This window comes from Balaenoptera physalus (genome assembly GCF_965194825.1).
Source record: "Balaenoptera physalus genome assembly, chromosome: 4".
NCBI classification, from domain to species: Eukaryota; Metazoa; Chordata; class Mammalia; order Artiodactyla; family Balaenopteridae; genus Balaenoptera; species Balaenoptera physalus.
Window position 1 is genome coordinate 99906708 of NC_138891.1, and position 20508 is coordinate 99927215.

Here is a 20508-nt window from a genome sequence, read left to right on the forward strand (position 1 = left end):
ATACCAACTATGATTGATTTGACTAGATACTTTTTAGTATCTAGTTTCAGATGTCACCAGCCAATCCAGAGACTTAGAGACAACTAGATAGTCTGGAGAGAGGCTAAGAAATCAGAGCTAGTGATGGGGAGTTTCATGCGTGAAATTGAAACTGAGTATATGGATTTATTTCAGAGGGTAAGAGGAAGACTGTCCACAGTCCTCTGAGCCCTGCTTTTCTGTGTGGATATACCTGTGCTCTGACCTAGGGCAAAGAAGGGGAAATCAGTGATGGACAATTAATGGGGAGAAGAAAAACTGAGAGTGAAAATGTGTGTGTGTGTGTGAGAGAGAGAGAGAGAGAAAGAGAGAGAGAGAGAAACAGGAAAGCCCATTGCCCACCAGGTGAAGACTGAGTCTCTAATTCAGAGTCTCCAGTGGCAGCCCATTCTAATAAAAACACAATTCAAACTCCTTTCTAAGACTTAAAATCTTCACATAAGCAGTCTTCCGCCTGCCTCACTGACTTCATCTCCTCTCTTGCCCTTTTGCACTCTTCTCCATCTACAAGTTCTCCAGACATCCCAGATTCATTTATGCCTCAGGGCCTTTGCAGTTGCTGTTCCCTCTGCCTACAATGCTCTTCCTGCTGCTCTTCACTTGACGGGCTCCTTCTCATCATTCACATCTCACTTCAAATATCCCCTCCTCCCAGCAGCTCTCTGACTGCTCTGAACTGGCTTCCCCCATGCCCTGTCTGGCACGCGGCCACATTGCATTGTCTTTGTAACACTCATTTCTACCTGAAAAACATTTTTCCATTTATTTGTATCTGGTTTATTGATCCCATTTCCCACAGAAACACAAGCTCTGTAAGAGTGGGAGCTTCATCTGTTTTGTTCAACGCCGCACGCCCTACCTAGAACATATGTTACATTGTGGGTACGCAGTAAATATTGGTTAAATCTCAAGTCCCACCATATAGATGACTGTGGAAAGTCACACAAGAGCCACTGCAAAACCACTCTCTGCTCCCTTGTTGCCCCGTCAAAGCATAGTGACCATGACCCACAGCTACACCAGCTCTGGGCCTGCTGCCACAACCCATGAAGGCGAGAGTAACGCTGTTTCCCTTGCAGAAATTTCCAGCTTCCTTTCCATTTCCTCATCTGGAGGCCTTATTCCCTCATCTCCCACAGACCTTTCCATTCCCAACCACATAAAAAGTAAATCAATGTTTAAAGAATTCTTCAAAGACCAGCATTACTCTGTGCTACTGGATGAAACAATGGCATTGGCCCACGTGTTTCAGGTGTAAGGGGGAAGAGAGAATGCAGAAGAGATCCTCTTCACTCAGCTTTCCAGTGTTGAAGGTAAGAAAATCTCCTAAGGGTTGAGTGCTTTCCTTCACCTTTTCCCAATGGTCCAGGAAGAGGAAAGCCCTGATCAGATGTAGAAGGTTGTGACAGTAAATGGGAAGCTGGATGACCAAAAGATCTGCCCCCCCCCAAAAAAAAGAAGGAAAAAGAAATATGGATGTGGGGAAGAGACTCAGATCCTACTGCTATTCGCTCTCTTTTACCCTCATAACCTCACCCCCATAATATTATCGCTTCTTAGCCTGACTGTATGGCAGCCAAGTTCCTGACCGAGTCTGAGACACTTCCACCAATTCAGTCACCATCATGGGAAAGAACGCCTGCTACCCCACTGTGGTGAGGGAACTGTGCTTCTAACACCCTGACATGGAATCATAAATACAGTTTTCTACTGAAACACTGTAATGTCCAAGGCAGACAGCCTGTTCCATACATCAAGCTCACTCCAAACTAAATACTTTTTATTTCTAACTTACCAGGGTTCGATTGTAAATCGTGGTGTGTGCTGTTGTCCACTGTATTTGGGAGAAACGAGAGATTCATTTCAGCTGTGAGGGTGGGGCTGTAGCCCTGGGAAGATTTCTTCCAGGCAAGAAGGATAAGCAGGAACTTCAGTGAGAATATACATGTATTCAGAATGAAAAGAACTTTCAGAACATAAACCAATGGAGATAACATGACCTTGTAAACCTGGCCAGACACAGCACACCCAAGGGGCATGTCAAAGATGTGGAGAAGATAGACGATAACTAATTGTTGAAAGTCTGGAGCTATCAGAAGGAAAGGCAAAGTATGCAGAGCACCTGCTCAAGAAGCCAAGCATGAGGGGTAATTAACAATTAATCTGTGGGGAGGGTGGGAGGGAGGGAGATGCAAGAGGGAGGAGATATGGGGACATGTATATGTATAACTGATCCACTTTGTTATAAAGCAGAAACTGACACACCATTGTAAAGCAATTACACTCTAATAAAGATGTTTAAAAAAACATATTAATCAAAAGAAAGGGAGACATGAATATTTGTAAGTATCTGTCGAAAATTATATGTGTAGCCATTATTCAGAGTATTTTTTTGTATATATTTTTGCTTTGATTTAATAAATAGTTCTGAAAACAAAAAACAAACAAACAAACAAAAGAATTAATCTGCGTTCCGATCAGGGGGTATATAAATGAGCATTGTGGAAGGCAAAGGAGAAAGATATGCGAATGAATCGAAGAATTGGTGAAGAATGTCTGCTACAGAGGCTTTCTGAAAAGGTGTAAGGCAGAGGTGAAGTGACCTTTCTGTGATCCATTCTAGGTCACTTAACCTTGGGCAGTCTCAGTTTTTTTAACTATAAAATAAGGTTAAGCATTCCTGTCTCATAGGGTGGTTGGGAAGATTTAATAAAATAGCATAGGGGAACTCACTGGGGATCATAGTGGAGGCCACCTGAGTTTTGTGTTTTCCTTACCTCCTTGATAAGCATCGCCTAGAATTCACTTAAACAGGTCTCTGGTCCCCAGTCTGAATGGAATCACAAATTTCCACGAAAGCCAAGTGGTTAGCAGATGATGCTTATCAGAGAAACATGGGAGGCACGGCATTATTTCACTTCTCTCCATAATATTCCATATGATATGGAACACAGAAATATCTCCAACAGAAGAAAACGGCTGCCAGTGATATTTGGAATGAGAAAACTTGAAAATTACAATTTCCACAAAAGATAGACTAATTTTTTAAAATGCTATGTCTCTTAATGGCATTCTTCTGCCAAAACTGTTCTTCTATTCTTTTCTGAGCCCCGAAGATTTGTATTGATTCGGGGCATAAGAATAAATTGAGTACTTCTAACAAATCCACTGAAACATAATCAAAATAGCAGTCTTGTTTTATTGCACCATAATACGGAGACACGGTACGATCTGCGGCTGTGACAATCAGAGAGGGACACTGATAAAAATATTGCTCAAGAGAAGCCACAAGGGCAACCAATGAAGACCTCCCCTCCCCCTCCAGGATTAAGGACAGCTTGAAGCCAGAACAGGAAAACACAGTTTCTAGAAGAGTTCTCTCCTCATAAACCAAAGTTGCCATTATCTAATGTGCCTCCGGGACGATTAGACTTATTCAGAGACGACAAACTATCAATAGATAACAAACTAAGAGTGGTTCTTTGCGGATCTTCGTATTAAAAGCAGTTGAAAGGAAAAGGAAGCGAAAACGAATCAATTTACAAACGTCAAATCAGCATGCTTTGGAACGGAAAATAACCTGCCAGCCTGACCAGATCCTCCTAAATATTTAACATCTCCATATAAATAAAAAGATAGTTTCATGGTCTGCAGCCGGGAGAGAAAGTTTTAAGACCGGAAAGTCAAATATCCAAGTTAGCCTTGTAAAAGCGGCTATCAAAGACCAGAAGGTTAGTGTGAACTTGGGGCCAGAGGGCGAAGGGCTTCTGGCCGATCAGCAGTTTCCTTAACTATCTACCCCCGGCGGCGCTCCTCTTAAGCACATGCGACTTTGCTGAGTTTAGAATCTGCAGTTTACGTAGTTTCTGATATGCTGGCATGCAAGATGTCTTTCTCATCACCACTCCCAAGAACCGTTTCTGAACCATCATCTTTGAACAGCAACGCCCACCCCCGTCCCCAACCTCTCTCCCCGCCCTTCTACTGAAGACCCTCCCCCAAAAAACTGCTTTGGGTTTGTTTTTAGTTTCTGAAAATAGCTTTTGATAGATTTTCTTTCAAGCCAAAAGAACAGCACACAGGGGCTGAGATCGCCAGGGAGCTCGGAAACAATCCGCCTCAAAACCACAAGCGTTTTCTCCCCTACCCGCTAAACTAACGGCAGCCCAAGTCACGGAAATTTTCTCACCGCCGCCCTTTCCTCCAAATTGCGTCGGAGCTGTGTTTGCTAGGTCTAGTTCCACCGTAACGGGAAGAAGGGTTTCTAGCAAAATGTTCTAAGGTAAAACGGGAGAACCTTCCAGACCTCTCACCCCTGCTCGCGTACAGACCCTTTTACAGGCAAACAATAGTGAGCAAAGCGCCCATCACCCCCGTCGGCCTCTCCTGCGCTCAAGCTTCCAGCGCCCCTCCCGCCCCTCCCGGGAGAGCACCTGGGGCCGAGCGCCCCCGACTCCCTAAACCCGGGGGTACGGAACCAGCGCACGCAGGCTCCTGGGAGGAGGGGGGGGTTGGTGCGTGGAGGCGCGCCCCCGACCCCCGATCCTCAGCCTCAGGGGCTGCAAAGCCCGCGGATCTCTCCGCTCCCCCAGCCTCCCTCCCCCGGCGATGCAAACCCGCAGCGAAGCGGGCGGGGGAGAGTTACCCGCCGAGGCCCCGGCGCGAAGACCGCAGAGGCGTGGCGGGCTCCGGGGCCGGAGGCCCGCTGCTCTCGGCTCGCTCCGCCGCTCGCCCCAGCCGGCTGCTGCCTCTCCCGCGGCGCCTGAAGCATCGAGCCGCCGAAGACCGCGGCCGGCGGTAACCGGAGGAAGGTGGCGCGGTTCAAGGGGCGGCGCGGGAAGGATTCAGGCTCCCTCGGACCCGGCGGGGGAGCGGGGAAGGGCGCGGCGCCGCCCGGAGTCCCAGGCGTCCGCCGGCGCGTGCGCTGCCCGCCGCGCCCGGGTTCGGATCCCCGGCGAAAGCGCCTGGCGCCTCTGGAGCCGCGCAGAAGCTCCTCCCGCTCGGCGGCTGGCGCCAGATGCGTGGTGGCCGCGGCCGCCCCCGAGTTCGCGGAGGAAGGTGCAATGCGGAGGGAGCCGCTGGGGCTCCCCGTCCCCGGGCCGGCTAAGTGGGAGCGCGGCCGAGCCCCTACCTTTCCGGCTGGGCGGACACCAGCCGCGCGCCCTCTCCGGGCGTCCCGGACAGGAAAATCACCGCGAAGGGGGCCGGGGGAAAGCGGCGGGTGGCTTCAGGACAAGGTAGGAGGATCAAGTTCCACAGCCAAGAAGACACTCCCATCCCGTCCCGGTTTGTTTGGAAAGCTGCAGGGGCGAAAGTGAGGGGCACCTCGGGTGCTCCCCCCCCTCCCCGCCGGGCTGGCAGGCGGCAGAAGTAAACACTTGCTTGGCGCGTGGGGGACTTCTGTGACACGAGGCGGGGCAGGCGGTTTGGTCCCCAGCAGGAAGGGAGAGGTGTTCAGAGAGACCAGAATTCCTGGGCTCTGCCCTTCAAGGACAAATGTGTTAGTGCTTTTTATCTTTTGGAGGAAACGTTACTTTAGGGAGAAGAACAAAGGTGAGACGTGCATTTTCTTTTCTTATTAAAGTAGGTCTCCCTTGAGAAAAGCGTCTTCATACTTGGATAGCTGTGAATACTTTTTTTTTTAACATCTTTATTAGAGTATAATTGCTTTACAGTGGTGTGTCAGTTTCTGCTTTATAACAAAGTGAATCAGTTATACATATACATATGTCCCCATATCTCTTCCCTCTGTGAATACTTTTTAAATTTCAGTGTTTGTGATATAAATCACATGCCATCAAATGACCCCAGGGAGAAGAGCCACAGACTTGGGTGCAATTCAAAGTGAGTAATGTGTCAGGCACTGAAACAAAGTCCTCCGTCTGTGATGGACCTTCTGGTATTTGTATTAATTTTAACAACAGCCCTAGGAGGCAGCACTTGTTATTTTCCCAGTTCTCCTATCAAAAAACCCAGAGGGTTCAGAAAATTCCTATCCCTTTCCCTTTCTACAAATTGCCTTTGAAGTAACCCACACAGATTTTGTCATTTTAAAGGTGGTTCCTGAGACATCAGAGTAGTGAAAGATGTTTAGGGAATTTATCCATCTGGGCCCATTATTCTTGAGGTTACTTTGCTCTTTTAGGTTCTCCTGAGTTTATTACCCTTCTCTTGTTCATGACTTTCAGAATTAAAGCAGTGGTATATACCTCCTCCCCTCTGGCTTTCCTAGGATTTTTGAATCTGCAATGTCACGTGCTAAGGCAAGAGGCAATCCACTGTTCTTAGGTGACATTTGTGCTTCTTCATAGTCAGTAGTGACCAAGAAGGCACTGTTCACCCTAACCTAATTCAAATTCCACCTCCTCCTTCGGCCTGCAGTGTGACCTTGAGCAAGTGACTTAACCTCAGTGTACTTCCTTTTGGCCACCTCTACAGTGAGATAGTACAACCTATCTTCAGGGGTTGTTAGGAAGATTAAAATAGATGATAACATAGAGAATTCTCAGCACAGTGCTCATCTCAAAAGAAACATCAATCCAGGAAGTAGGAATATTAACTGCCAGTCCTTTCCCACCATGAGTCAGCTACCCTCCATGTATCATGTCTGTTTCTCTCATTCATCCTGCAAACCAGAATAATATCCTAAAAATGATGAAATGGGGTCAAGAGGTTAAGTAATGTGCCCAAGGTCATACCACCTATTTTGAAGCAGTGATTTGAATCAAAGTGCCCGGGGGGGGGGGGGCTTCCCTGCTTCCCTGGTGGCGCAGTGGTTGAGAATCTGCCTGCTAATGCAGGGGACACGGGTTCGAGCCCTGGTCCGGGAAGATCCCACATGCCGCGGAGCAACTAGGCCCGTGAGCCACAACTACTGAGCCTGCGCGTCTGGAGCCTGTGCTCCGCAACAAGAGAGGCCGCGATAGTGAGAGGCCCGCGCGATGAAGAGTGGCCCCCGCTCTCCACAACGGGAGAAAGCCCTCACACAGAAACGAAGACCCAACACAGCCAAAAAAAATTAAAAATAAATAAAATAATAAATAAAAATTAAAAAAAAAAGTGCCCGGAACCAAAATCAATTTTCTTTCCAGAATGTCATACCACTATGTAACTATCTGGGGTAAGGGCTTTTAACCTGTAAAACTTTTTTTTTTTTTTTTTTTTAATGCAGGATACATTATTGCATGGGCACATGATTGCAACTATGCAGGATACATTATTTCATGGGCACATTATTGCAACTATGTAAAAATTTTGAATTCTTGTGGAAGGTGATAAAGAATTAAGCCGGGTGAATTTGTAGCCCTCTCTGGGATAGTGTTTTTGGTAACTTTTTTTGGGGGGGAGGGATTTTTCACAATGTAACTATAACTCAGCCTTTGTGTAGAAGATTTATTCTAATAAGGTGGGAGGGGAAGGGCCAGGACTATTGGGACATGCAGGGTCTTTTAAAGGTCCCTGAAATCATATTATTTAGGCATTGTACACATAGGGCTGGCCTTGTTTGCTAGGTTTGTTTTTTGATTATGGATGGTGCAGTCTCTTTGAATTAAAATGATATTGTTTCATGGGATGTGTCCCAGGGTATCCAGGGACAGGTGAAAGCCAGGTTCCCCGCACTACCCTCGGGTGCCATTCAGCACTCTGTAGAATCACAGTCTAGAGTAAGGTTCAAGAAAGTAGTATTTCTTCTTCACCCCAATATACAGCCTGCCTTCCAAATTCTCATGCCCCGTCCCAAGTACAGGCTTTCTTGGCATGATTGATGTAGGACTGTCTACTCCATGCAGAAGAGACCTACTTGTAGGGGTGTGCTGTCAGCAAGTCACATCAGATCATAGTAGATGAACCCCAGGACTGGAGATACCCACAAAGTGAAAAGAGGCCACTTTCACACAACATCCCCTTATAAGTTAATAATAATTTAAAAGAAAGTTTTCGTAACATTCTCAAGGCTTGGGGTGTTCAGTTTTAAACAATATCTGGCTCAGGACTGAGCTTGACCAAGCTAATCCTTTTTACATACAATCCTTCCTCCAACTCTACGTAAAGATCCTGCCAGCCCTGTCTTTATCTCCTGCAAGCAATTATTTAAACAACATGTGCAGGGCCTTCCTTGGCAGTCCAGTGGTTAAGACTCCGCACTTCCACTGCAGGGATGGGTTTAGTCCTTGGTTGGGGAACTAATATCCCAAACACCGTGTGGTGTGGCAAAAAAAAAAAAAAATCGAGGACATCTGCATCTCAAAAATAAGCCAGTGTGTAAGGAGTCTAAATCCTAACTTAGAGCTATGAGTCTGCCTACAGTGTAGAAAAACTATTGCTTTAGCAAATGGCAGTTTAGTACTCTCAAGCAGAGCCCTATCTTCTCCAACATCTCCATTCCAGAGCAAGGGCTCAGCTACACGTTTGCGTATGTAAATAACCACTGTGTTGTTTTCCCCAGTATTGTGAGTTCATGAAAAAGGAATTCACATCTATCAGAAAGCTTATTTGCCACTTCATAAATGATAGTGTCTCCTTATTCTACTAGTCCTGTCAAGGTTTCAGAGGTCTTAGTGGCTCAGTAGTTGTCAGGAACTGCATTTACTCTCCTTCCACAAGCTGGAGAGGGAGGGAAGGGAGAAGGTGGAACTGGGGTTCAGCAAGTTCTAAGCACATGAGCATGTCAATATCTATGTGGTGGGAGCCTTAATTAAGACAACTGATGGAAAACAATTGCAGTATTATTAAAAAGGGTTAATATCCAGAATATATGTAAAGAATTCCTATGGATCAATAAAAAAGACAACCCACTTAAAAATAGGACACAGGCCATAAGCAAGCAATTCACTGAAGAAATACAAATAGTCCACAAACATGTGCAAAAAATTTAGTGTCTTTTTTATAATAACACTGTGTAAGAAAAACTAGACAGTAATGAGAAATCAGATTGGCAAAAACTGAAAAGATTAAAGAGTAAATTAGTGAGTTTCCAGCAAAGGTGGCAAGGAAGCTACTCAAGTAAGTGTAAAGTACTACTTCCTTTTTAGAGGGCAATTCGGTGGTTATGCTAAAGTTCCTTGACTTTTCTCCCTGGAAGGCAGTTCTGGCCTCAAGCCAAGTGATCTAGGAATGAGGACCAGGAGGGAAAGGAACTGAGATCTCTTAGCTGACTCCTAGTTACCCCATCAGCGAAAAGAGGTTGGCCCTTCTGATTGCTGGGTAGCTCCCTGCACAGAGCCCCAGATGGTAGGACACCTCCCCGAGTTGTGTGTGGGCGGGGCGAGGGGGTGGGAGCAGTGTACAAAGCTGCTGTATCTTGGAGCAGCTTGCTCAGAGCTCTTATTCAATCCTGAGAAATGTTAGAAGCCTGGACCACTGTCCCAGCTGATGTGCCACCTCACAGGAGAGAAGGGAGATGTCTCACCCTTCCCATCTGTCTGTGGAGATGCTCTCCTAATTTCCAGTCCCATGCCTGATAATTGAGGCAAACTATCTGGGGCACTTTACTCAGAGCACTCACTTAGCGCATTAATGATACTTAACATTTTTAACAACTTCCTTTCATCATAACTGGTTTACGGAGCTGAACTTATGCTACTTCACTTCAGGGGAGTGCTGTTATAGGATGGATCCCTAAAAGTGGAATTGCTGGGCAAAATGTACGTAAACCTACACTCAAATAATTAACTATTTTATATTTTCATGTTCAAAACTTCATGCTTAAAAAACAAAAAGCAAAAAACTATGTTCTATAGCACTCCTGAAGCAGAGTGCAAGGTGGAGTCATTACAGTGGGCTGAGTGGCACAAAGGCTTCTCTGCGTTTCGCAAACTCCAGTCTGCTGTAAATGCATGTACCTTTCAAATCAGCAATTCCATTTTTTAGGACTCCATCCTGCAGAAATAATTACACAGGAACACAAAAATATGTATGGGGATGGTCACAGCAGCATTGCCTGTGATGTTTAAAAACAGGAAAATAATGCCCACGAGTAGAAAGTGACTAACTAGATTATGGGAGTATATCCTAGTAATGAATGCAACTATTGCAAAGCTATTATAAATATGTATATACATACACTAATATGATGACAGCTACAGTATATTGGCTTTAGAAGTTCTACATTCAACACATATGGTGTGATTCATTTATATCAAGCAGAAAAATAAAGGACCACTGGTATGTGTGTATATACTTGTGAGTACATAAGAAAAGGTCCTGAAGGCTACACACCAAAATGTTGACAGAGATTTCTTCTAGAATTATAGGGGTAGAGAAAGAAAGGGGATTTTGGTGCTTACTCTAAATCTGTCTAACTTGAAGTATTTATAATGTACACGAGCAATATTTGTAATTTTTAAAAAGGCACTAACAAAGTTATTTTTATGTGTTTGGGGAAAGAGAGTAAAAAAAAATCCAAAATAAAAATGCATCAGTGTTTAGGTACAAATTTGAACTCTCTAACTTGGCGATTCCCTACCTGTGTGCTCTTTATTCTATACAATGCATTTTTCCAGTCAGTAGACACCAAATAGAAATATCAGATGAAAACAAAACAAAACCCTTAAGCTCACGTTGAAAGAACAAGAAGAAAACCTATGTGAATCTCGTTTTTATTTTGCAGTGGAAAAAAACTAGGCACGAAAGAAGCTTGAAGAAAAAGGTTAATACATTCGAACTCATGAAAATGTAGAGTTTCTAAAGGCAAAACACACCAAGAAGTAAAAAGACAAGTTGGGAAAAAATACTTGCAGCACACAGCAAATGGTTACTTATTATACCAAGAGCTCTTAGGGGGCAAAAAAAAAAAAAAAAAAAAAAACCCAAGAATTTAATAGAAAAATAGGCAAACTACATGGACAAACAGCTCTCTGAAGAGAAAAATAAACATTACTTAATTAAACAAATATGTATGCCTACTATGTGCCAGGCACTGTTCTGAGCAGGTATATAGCTGTAAAGGAAACAGACAATAATTTCTGCCCCTGTGGAGCTTACATTCTAGTAAATTTGAAGAGTCTTGACTTCACTAATCAAATTTAAAGTTATGTATCATTTGCACTTATTGGTAAAAATGATTATTAAAACTCAGTGTGGGGACTTCCCTGGTGGCGCAGTGGATAAGACTCCGCACTCCCAATGCAGGGGCGCTGGTTCCATCCCTGGTCAGGGAACTAGATCCCACACGCGTGACACAACTAAGAGTTCACGTGCCGCAGCTAAGGAGCCCGCCTGCCTCAACTAAGACCCCACGCAACCAAATAATAAATATTTTTTTAAAATATAAAAACCTTTAAAAAAAACTTAGTGTGGAGATATAAGTACTTTCCTGTGCTTTTTGTGAGAATGCAAATTGGTCAGGTTTTTTTCGAGGATATTTTAGCAAAATCAATTATAATTTTAAACATTTATATACTTTGTTGCAGAAATTCCACTGATAGAAACTTTTGTTGTAGATATCTTTGCCTAGTTAAACAAAGTTGCGTTTAAGAATTGCCATTTAGATATTGCTTATAATGGAGAGACACCAGGACTCAAACAGCCATTGGTAAGGGATTGGAGTAATAGGGTTCACATATACTGTAGATTTCTGTATAGTCACTAAGACCATGAGTTAGTCCTATATCTAATGACTTGGAATAATGTCCAAGATATTATTAAATTTAAACAGCAAGTTGCTAAGCAAGTTGCCTAGTAGGATCCTGTTACTGTTAGATATACAAAAAATAAAAATAATGATATTTATAGTACAGCTTATGTTAGTACACAAAGTATCTGATAGGATACACACCAGACATGAACATTAGCTATCTCTGGAGGATGCATTCATGGGAGGACTTTCCTTCCTAAATTATTCATTTCAGAATGTTTGATTTTCACAATAAGCACCATTTGTAACCAAAAAAAAGAAAAAAGAAATTTCAAAGCATTTTATGTTTTAGGAATTTTTACATGCAGTTGCTTGGAAACATATCAAACTGAACTTTGCTTGTTGGGGAGTGGGGGGGGGGGTCTGTGGTTTTTTTGAGAATGACAAAAGCTCTGTTGTAAAGGGAGGATTGTACACCATTTTCATCAGAACCCTGATAGTGACAGTGTTTTAGGTTTCTATTATTCTCAACCTTTGAATTAAAAGGAACTCATCTAATTTCAAACTTGCAGGGAATTCTACATCACCAAAGAATATTTGTAAGAGACTGACTTGTCAAGCAGAGAGACACTGGTGGGATACCAAGTTGGTTCTAGAGAGTCCACCAGGAACCTTGGCCCCTGCATAACTAGGAACCTCTCCCAGCTTTCCGCCACCACAGCTGAAGATAAACATAGGGGATCCAAGAGGGTAGGGGGAAAAAGAAGGGCAAGGTGGAACCACTGGATATACTAGGGTTAATTAAAGACACTTCAGCTAAAATTGGAGTCAGAACAGGCCTGTAGTGGGAGCTTTCATGATCTGCCATGCATCTCCAATTACTCCAAACAGAAAGGTCTTGCCTACTTTACTATCCAGCAAGAAGAAGAAAACTTCTCTTTGCCCAAGGCCAGCCCAGCCAATCATAGACTGTAGCAGCCCAACCAATGAGAAGCCTCCATACTTTGAACTCCCAGCTTCCTCCAATCGACTGCTTGGTTATAATAGCCCTTCCAAATCCCCCTCACCCTTTCCTATAAAAGCAATTTCCCGTTCCTTGTTCTTTGGATTTGCCTATGGTCTGCCATGGTTTGCATGTCCCAAATTGCAGTTCCTCTGGCTATTCCCCAAAAAACTCGTTTTTGCTTGTAAAATTACTGGCTATTATTATATTATTAAAGTTGACAACTCTAGTGTGACATATTTTACTCCTGCCAGATGCTAGGTGATTTTATAGACTGCATTGTTTACCACACATAGCAAGCCCGTGAGCTAAATATCATTATTCCCATTTTCCAGATAAGGCATTAAGGCTCAGAGAAATTACACAGTTTGTTCAAGGGCCCAGATCTAAACTTTGAACCCACATTAAACTCTTCACACCCATGACATAGTACCTTTCTATTCAAGAGATGAAGAATATGAGAAAATCAATGACATGCTATAGTGGGACATTTTGGGAAAACACAACCATGGTTAATTGAATGAGAATCTTGTGAAGGCTTAATTAGCCTTTTGTGCATGGGTATCAAGATGTCAACTGAAATGGAATTGTAGTCATTTCCAGTTTCCAAAAACCTAGAATGTTTTCTCCAGGGTTACACAGAAAGTAAGTTACTGAAACTTTTCATCAGAACCCTAGCCATCATTCCTCCCATCTCAGTCTGCTCTCTTTCACACCTGAACTCACTTTGGCGGGCAGATCCCATTTTTAAGGTAATTATAGTAGTAGAAGCAGTAACTATAATGGTATCAGGGTCATCACAAAGAAAACATGCTCAGCGGCTTCCTGGAAGCATGCATACCCAGTACTTCAATTCTTTATTTTTATTCCTCACTGGGAATAGTTTATTACACTACAGGACATTATGAATAAAAGAGGGCCAGTATCAGTAATGAAAACCTATAGATACAGGAACTACTTATGAACATCTGAAGTAGAAGTAAATGAAGGGTTAAAACTGACAATTGTTTCCCTGTGATTTAAACTAGTAGTCTGTTTTACTACAGTTTTCATTTTTACTGTATCTTCTTGTCAGCTTTTTGATTTATTTTGTGTGTGTGTGTTCAGATTGGCAGCAGTTTTTTCGAATCCTGTTCATGACTGTTCATTATTACAAGTCTATTAACACATGGTGATATACTAACCATCCAAGCAACTGTCTGCAGTGCCTCAGAAGTGACAAATACTGATAAATTTCATCTTCACCATCACTTTAGTATTATTCCGTAAAATTGAGGGTTTCTGAATCCCTGCCTAAGGGACTAAAAAAGAAGCACATATAATTTTGGTTTTGCTTGGAGAGAGGGATGGGAGTAGGCAGGATTTAATTGTATGCCTCTGTGCCTATTACAAGATAAATTAATGCATTTTAACCAAGCCAAATCCTAGACTTTGGATCCCCCAAGTTTTGTATAACTGATAAAACATTTACTGTCTATAGATTTAAAAGCTGAATACCGTTGAATCTTCCTGGGTCCGTTAACACCAAGAGTCCTGCCACTGAGACTCTCTCAGATAAAATTCTAATCCACAGGCTGGAAAACAATAAAAATCCAATACTAAATATTTGGAAGTTGTCCCTAAATTGTACTTAACTCCAGGATGATTCATAAGTTCATTTGTACATTGCTTCAGGAAATGCGCATGTCCTTGCAGTTGTCACCCCCTGCCCTCCCGGCACTTACTCTATATCTGAGATCTCTCTGGGGCCCACTCACCACTTCCACAGAGGGACTGGGGAGTCTTCCATTTCTAGCTCTGACTACTTTCTTAATTCTCAGTCGTGTACTCCCAACTGCTTGCTGAGCATTCCGTCCATCATGTATTTATCAGTACCCACTGTATGCAAAGTACTTTACAAAAAGCAGAGTCTACAAATAGAAAACTGAACGTTTTCATCTTCCACACCAACCAGCCTTTTCTCTTAACTGACTCATTGTTATTACTGATAATGCTTTCCTCCCACCTTCCCACTTTTGAAGCCTTAGAGACATCCTTGACCTCTCCTTCTTTTCCCCCGTCTTACCTGAACTTCTATCCTTCATGTCATTAACACTCCACATTCAGTCATCAGATGCATATTGATTAAGTGCTTGCTATATGTCAGACACTGTTGTAGGTGCTAGGAATACAGTTTGCCAGTGAGGAAACAGGCAAAACTCCTTGCTCTCCTGGAGCTTATATTCTAATAATTAACAGTGTCCTGAAAGAGCTTTCAGACGTCATCTTGTTGAGCCCTTCATCTCCATTTCACCTGTGCTTCCCTCTCACATGGTGTTTATTTCACCACCACCACCCCCCAGCCTAGATACCCAGAGCCACCCCATCAGACAACCTATCACCTAGAGCAGCTCTCTGTGTGATAATATCCTGGAGACCCACAACTTGCTCTTTCACTTCCCAACATTAGGCAAATCTCCCCAAACTTCGCTTAGGCCTCTCGTCCCTTTCTCTCTAGAACACCCTGACTCCCAACCCCACCCAAACAGAGAACAACACTGGACTCCACCTTCTCTGCCTCCATCAGTCTATGCTTTTGAAAACATATTTCAGTCATCTTTTAGGGATCTGGTAACTTTTGTCTTTTTATCCTGTAACAGAAAAGTCACTGAACAACAGAACACCAAAGCTTGGTTACCTTCTAGAGATAGAGGAGGGATGAATATTTATAGCAGTGATTCATGGGGAAACATAAAGAGGTTTAAAACAAATTCTTAATAACAGTCACCTAATAACACAAGGCAGAGTATGGCAGCCCCAAATGAATAAAAACCCTAGACAGGTGAGAGAGGTAGGTGAAGCAGCAAGAAAGTAACATTTCTTGAGCCCTAAGGAGGGACTTGGCATTCATGATCACATTTAATGATAGCAAACCTGGGAGTTAAATATTACTGAGATAGTATGAAGAGGACAAAAACAGGAACAAAACCAGATTCAGACCTAGGTCTAGGTGTGTCCTGATCCCTGGCACATACATTCATTTGGCAGAGGGAGAGGGATGCTTTTGTCCTGAAATCCCTCAAATGACTTGACATACACAGAAAAAAAACTAAAGTGCACAGATATAACTTAATCCTCAAGTTTCTGGATTTTGATAAAATAGTGATCCATTTATGTCTTTAATTTTTTTTTATTTTCAAGCTAAACATCAACATTTCCATTTCATTATCATTTCTATTTTTTTGCCCAGTAGAAATGATGCTCTTCTTACTGTCCTTAAACATAAAGAGCCATCCAGGAGTGACCTAACAGGTAAAAACAGAGTCTGATGCAGTGTTCTGTGGGCCTTTTTAGTTCTTCCCTTTATATATGTTATTTCACAATGAATTAAATACTTGCTTTTGGAGTTGAGTAGCCTTTCCCAAACTGTGTTGTTGGGAGATGCTAATCTGAGTTCCAAGAATACAAGATTCAGGACTTCCCTGGTGGCGCAGTGGTTAAGAATCCATCTGCTAATACAGGGGACATGGGTTCGAGCCCTGGTCCGAGAAGATCCCACATGCACTGGAGCAACTAAGCCCGGGAGCCACAACTACTGAGCCTGCGCTCTAGAGCCCGAGTGCTGCAACTACTGAAGCCCGCGCTCCTAGAGCCCATGCTCCGCAACAAGAGAAGCCACAGCAACAATAAGCCAGCGCACCGCAAGGAAGAGTAGCCTACGCTCGCCTCAACTAGAGAAAGCCCGCGCAGCAACGAAGACCCAACGCAGCCAAAAATAAATAAAATTAAAAAAAAAAAGAATACAAGATCTGAGGCAAATAAGATTGAGTTCTAACCCTCCTCCAAGCCACAAGCAATACATATTAGCATATCAAAGGATCAGATAAAAACAACAATAAAGAACGGTGTTTAAATTTGCTTAGTGGTTAAACAAATTTAAAACCAGCTTGTCTTTGTGGGGGAAAAGACTCTTCTTCAGTATTCTATTATAATCTACTCCTCTATCTCCCCAAACCAGTTAAGAGGAGACAAAATTGCTGTAGATTTGATCCTCTGTATATCCAGTTAGAAAACCAAGGGCTGGGATCTTTTCATAAAAATCAACCATGAATATAAGTTTGGACGTGAATATCACTTACTTCACGAGAAATATTCTTAGAAAAAAAATCATATGGCAAACTTGCAGTGACAGATTTAATATAAAATTGCTTCCTATTGCTCTTGGAACCATATAGTTATCAGCATTTCTTAATGTTTTACTATGTTAGTACTTAATACAATTAGTCTTTTTTCAATAACGTGTGTTTTGGTTCAGATATAATAAAATGAATTCTGGTCAAAACTCAGGTTAATTTCTGAAATCATCTATCTTTTCGCTAGCTGGCTTTTCTTCATCTCTACAGAAGTAGCTTGTGCAATGTCAAATGTTTTGGCAATCAAAATCTTAGTGCAACAGAAATTCCTTTGGCACCAACCCATGCCTACTTATTTCTACTAAAACTTCATAGTACATCACAATGTGAAATGATCATGTTAATAGTGGGAATGGAATCGGATATATACATCATGATTTCATTGATTTATTCATTTATATGTTTATTGAGAACCTACTATATACCCAGCACAATGGCATTCCAGGCATCAGACATACAGAATCCTAAACATTGGAATTCCTGCCTTGAGAAATGATATGAGGGAAATAGGCATTCAGACTACAAACACTTACTGAGATTCTATGTGTCATGCATTGGCTAAGTTTGAAGAAAACAGTGGTGAATGGACAGATTTTCCACCTTGAGGATGAGTGGAGATGAGCAGACATGTAGACAAACACTATTTTTCAGGGTATTGTAACTCTTGGACATAAACAGCGTGGTGGGAACTAGAGGAAACAACTTCCTGGGAGCATTTGGAAAGATGATATTTGTAATTTGCTTTATGCAGAAAATAATCTTCCTTGTTTATTTTTTTCAAAAGGTTTTCCTTTTCTAGTGTTATCTTTGCTTAAAATAAGACATGCATGTACTTAGAATTTGCCAGAAGAGAATCTTACCCAAGAATTCTTAGTCACTGAGATATGAATGACTTTTCCAGAAAGGTCTGTAGAGGTCTAACACTCTGACCCGGATCACCTAACATAGCTCCAAGCCCTAATTGTTGCCACAGATTTTTGGCCCCGCCTCAGGGTCTCTCATTCTGCAGGACTAGAGTGTGGACTGAGAATTTTTTTTTTTTCTTAAGTCATCTCTACTGAGAGATGGGATACATTATCATGCTCTCTTATCATGATGATGCTAGAACACTTTCTCACCCTAATTAGTTCCCCCTTTTGTTTTTTGTTTTCTTTTTAATTAATTAATTAATTAATTTATGGCTGTGTTGGGTCTTCGTTTCTGTGCGAGGGCTTTCTCTAGTTGCGGCAAGCGGGGGCCACTCTTCATCGCGGTGCGCGGGCCTCTCACTATCGCGGCCTCTCTTGTTGCGGAGCACAGGCTCCAGACGCGCAGGCTCAGTAGTTGTGGCTCACGGGCCTAGTTGCTCCGCAGCATGTGGGATCTTCCCAGACCAGGGCTCGAACCCATATCCCCTGCGTTGGCAGGCAGATTCTCAACCACTGCGCCACCAGGGAAGCCCGGCCTGAGAATTTTTATTTCTAACAGGCTCCCAGAAGTTGCTGCTACTGCCTGTCCAAGGACCACACTTTAATAAGCATGGTTTAGGGAATTAAATATACCAAGTTCCCAAGTTAAAGTCATTATTAAAGGACTGCAAGACAGATGATACCTCTGATTCAGAGCAGGAATAACAAGGCATAGGTTATTAATAAAATACAAATTTAGATAGACAGGCAAAATAAAATAATAAATATTTTATATCCTAAATGCAAGAATCTATTAACTTGAAGTCAGAAATCTGCTATCACTGATTATCAGGGTTCAAAATACTTTGAGGTTGAGATGCTTTATGGTTTAACTTGAAATAACTCTTCTTTTCCTCTTCCATAGACAGATGTTATAGAAATTTAGATTTTTTAAAAACATTCTGACTACATCCAAATGAGTAACATAATGTTAGATTTTGTGGTGAGAACACAGTCCCAAGGATGTGGGGGAATTTGTTATTTCTTGTGAATGGGCCTCTTGGGAAACAAACTTCTAACACAGCATCAATGAGAGCAAACAACAGGTACTAGGATGGTGGTGACAATACAGGAGGTCTGGGCAACATGAAGGGGACAGATGCCAACTAAGAGTCTTTAAAAAAAAAAATGAAAAGAGAGAATCTATATTTTTAGATGAATCTGCCTGCAGTCTGAAAACTCAATGTACCTAATATCAAGAGGGCTACACTGCTAGGCTGTTATTAATAGAAACATAATAACTACATCAAGAAAAGTATCTATGCTGTATTGTTTTCCTCCTGCTGCTAATCTTTGTTACAGCAAATCATACTTTATTGGCTTAAAAGAACACAAATTTATTTTCTTACAGTTCTAGAGGTCAGAAGTCCAAAATCAAGATGTCATCAAGGCTGCATTCCTTCTGGAGGTTCCAGGGGGGAATTAGTTTCCTTGACTTTTCCAGTGTCTAAAGACCACTTGCATTCCGTGGCTTGTGGCCCTTCTTCCATTTTCAAGGCCGGCAGCATAGCATCTTCAGGTCTCTCTGTGACACCTGTTTCTCTCAACACATGTTCTTTTCTGACTCTGACCCTCCTTGCCTCCCTCTTATAAAGACCCTGTAATTACATTGGGCCCACCTGGATAATCTTCCCCTCTCAATCTCCTTAACTTAATTATGTCTGTAAAGTTCCTTTTGCCATTTAAAGTAACATTTTCACAGTTTCTGAGAATTAGGCTGTGGACAATTTTGGGGGTAGGGGGTGGGGACATTATCTGGCTTCCCACATGTGCCATTTATTTTGTTCTGGTCAAAAACCACTTGGAGTAGTGTTTTCAATGCTGGGCATCACATTTTTTTTTTAATTTAATTAATTAATTTATTTATTTATTTATTTTTTGGCTGTGTTGGGTCTTCGTTTCTGTGCGAGGGCTTTCTCTAGTTGCGGCAAGCGGGGGCCACTCTTCATCGCGGTGCGCGGGCCTCTCGCTATCGCGGCCTCTCTTGTTGCGGAGCACAGGCTCCAGACGCGCAGGCTCAGTAGTTGTGGCTCACGGGCCTAGTTGCTCCGCGGCATGTGGGATCTTCCCAGACCAGGGCTCGAACCCGTGTCCCCTGCATTGGCAGGCAGATTCTCAACCACTGCGCCACCAGGGAAGCCCTGGGCATCACATTTTCAGGAGGAAATTGATAAATGATATTCTATAGAGGAGAAGAATCATGAATCATTCATTCACTCAGCAAACATTTGTGAAGTGTTCACTATGTGCCAGGCACTGGGCGAGAAGAACTCTGGAGACGCCTGTAAGAACATAGGAGGCTGTAGGATATAATGCTTCTGAGCCAGGAGCCTGGAGTCTAATCATCTGGTTTTGAATCCTGGCCTCACCATTTATATACTGTGTGACCTCGTAAATTACTTAATCTCTCTGTGCCTCAGTTTTGTCACTTATGAAACTGAGATAAAATTATAACTGTCCCATAGGGTTCTTATGAAGATTATGTGAGATTCTTTTTTTATTTTTTTTGGCCATGCCAGGTGGCATATGGGCTCTTACTTCCCTGACCAGGGATTGAACCCATGTCGTCTGCAATGGAAGCGTGGAGCCCTAAACACTGGACTGCCTGGGAATTCCTAAGTGAGGTTCTCGATAAAGCCTTTGGCATAATGACTGGCATGTAGAGTTCAGTAAATGTCGGCATTGAGGAGGCATGAGAGGACTACAGCAGACTGTGGAGTGCCTAACAGCCCTGGGGAATTTGGAAAGGCTTTCCAGAGCTAGGTCTTGAAA

The 20508-nt window shown here is 42.7% G+C and overlaps 2 protein-coding genes across 9 annotated transcripts in view; one reads left to right on the forward strand and one right to left on the reverse strand.

Moving 5' to 3' along the window:
- The window catches only part of ST3GAL6 (ST3 beta-galactoside alpha-2,3-sialyltransferase 6), a 78994-nt gene extending 73692 nt beyond the window's left edge, over nucleotides 1–5302 (reverse strand). For 5 of the 8 annotated variants that reach the window (XR_014263095.1, XM_082460538.1, XM_082460535.1 and 2 more), the window contains exon 1: nucleotides 4685–4820. The gene's annotated coding sequence lies outside the window, so the exon portion shown is untranslated. Of the gene's footprint in view, nucleotides 1–4684; nucleotides 4850–5170 lie in introns of those variants that run through there. The other 3 variants (XM_082460536.1, XM_082460534.1, XM_082460539.1) reach the window with 3 other exon arrangements.
- LOC309660399 (uncharacterized protein) overlaps nucleotides 4648–20508 on the forward strand; it is a gene marked incomplete at its 5' end in the record, with an annotated part of 90838 nt that continues 74977 nt past the window's right edge. Inside the window, 2 exons of the mRNA XM_082460991.1 lie at nucleotides 4648–5276; nucleotides 5564–5592. Coding sequence (XP_082317117.1) covers nucleotides 4648–5276; nucleotides 5564–5592 — 658 coding nt within the window. The remainder of the gene's footprint in view (nucleotides 5277–5563; nucleotides 5593–20508) is intronic.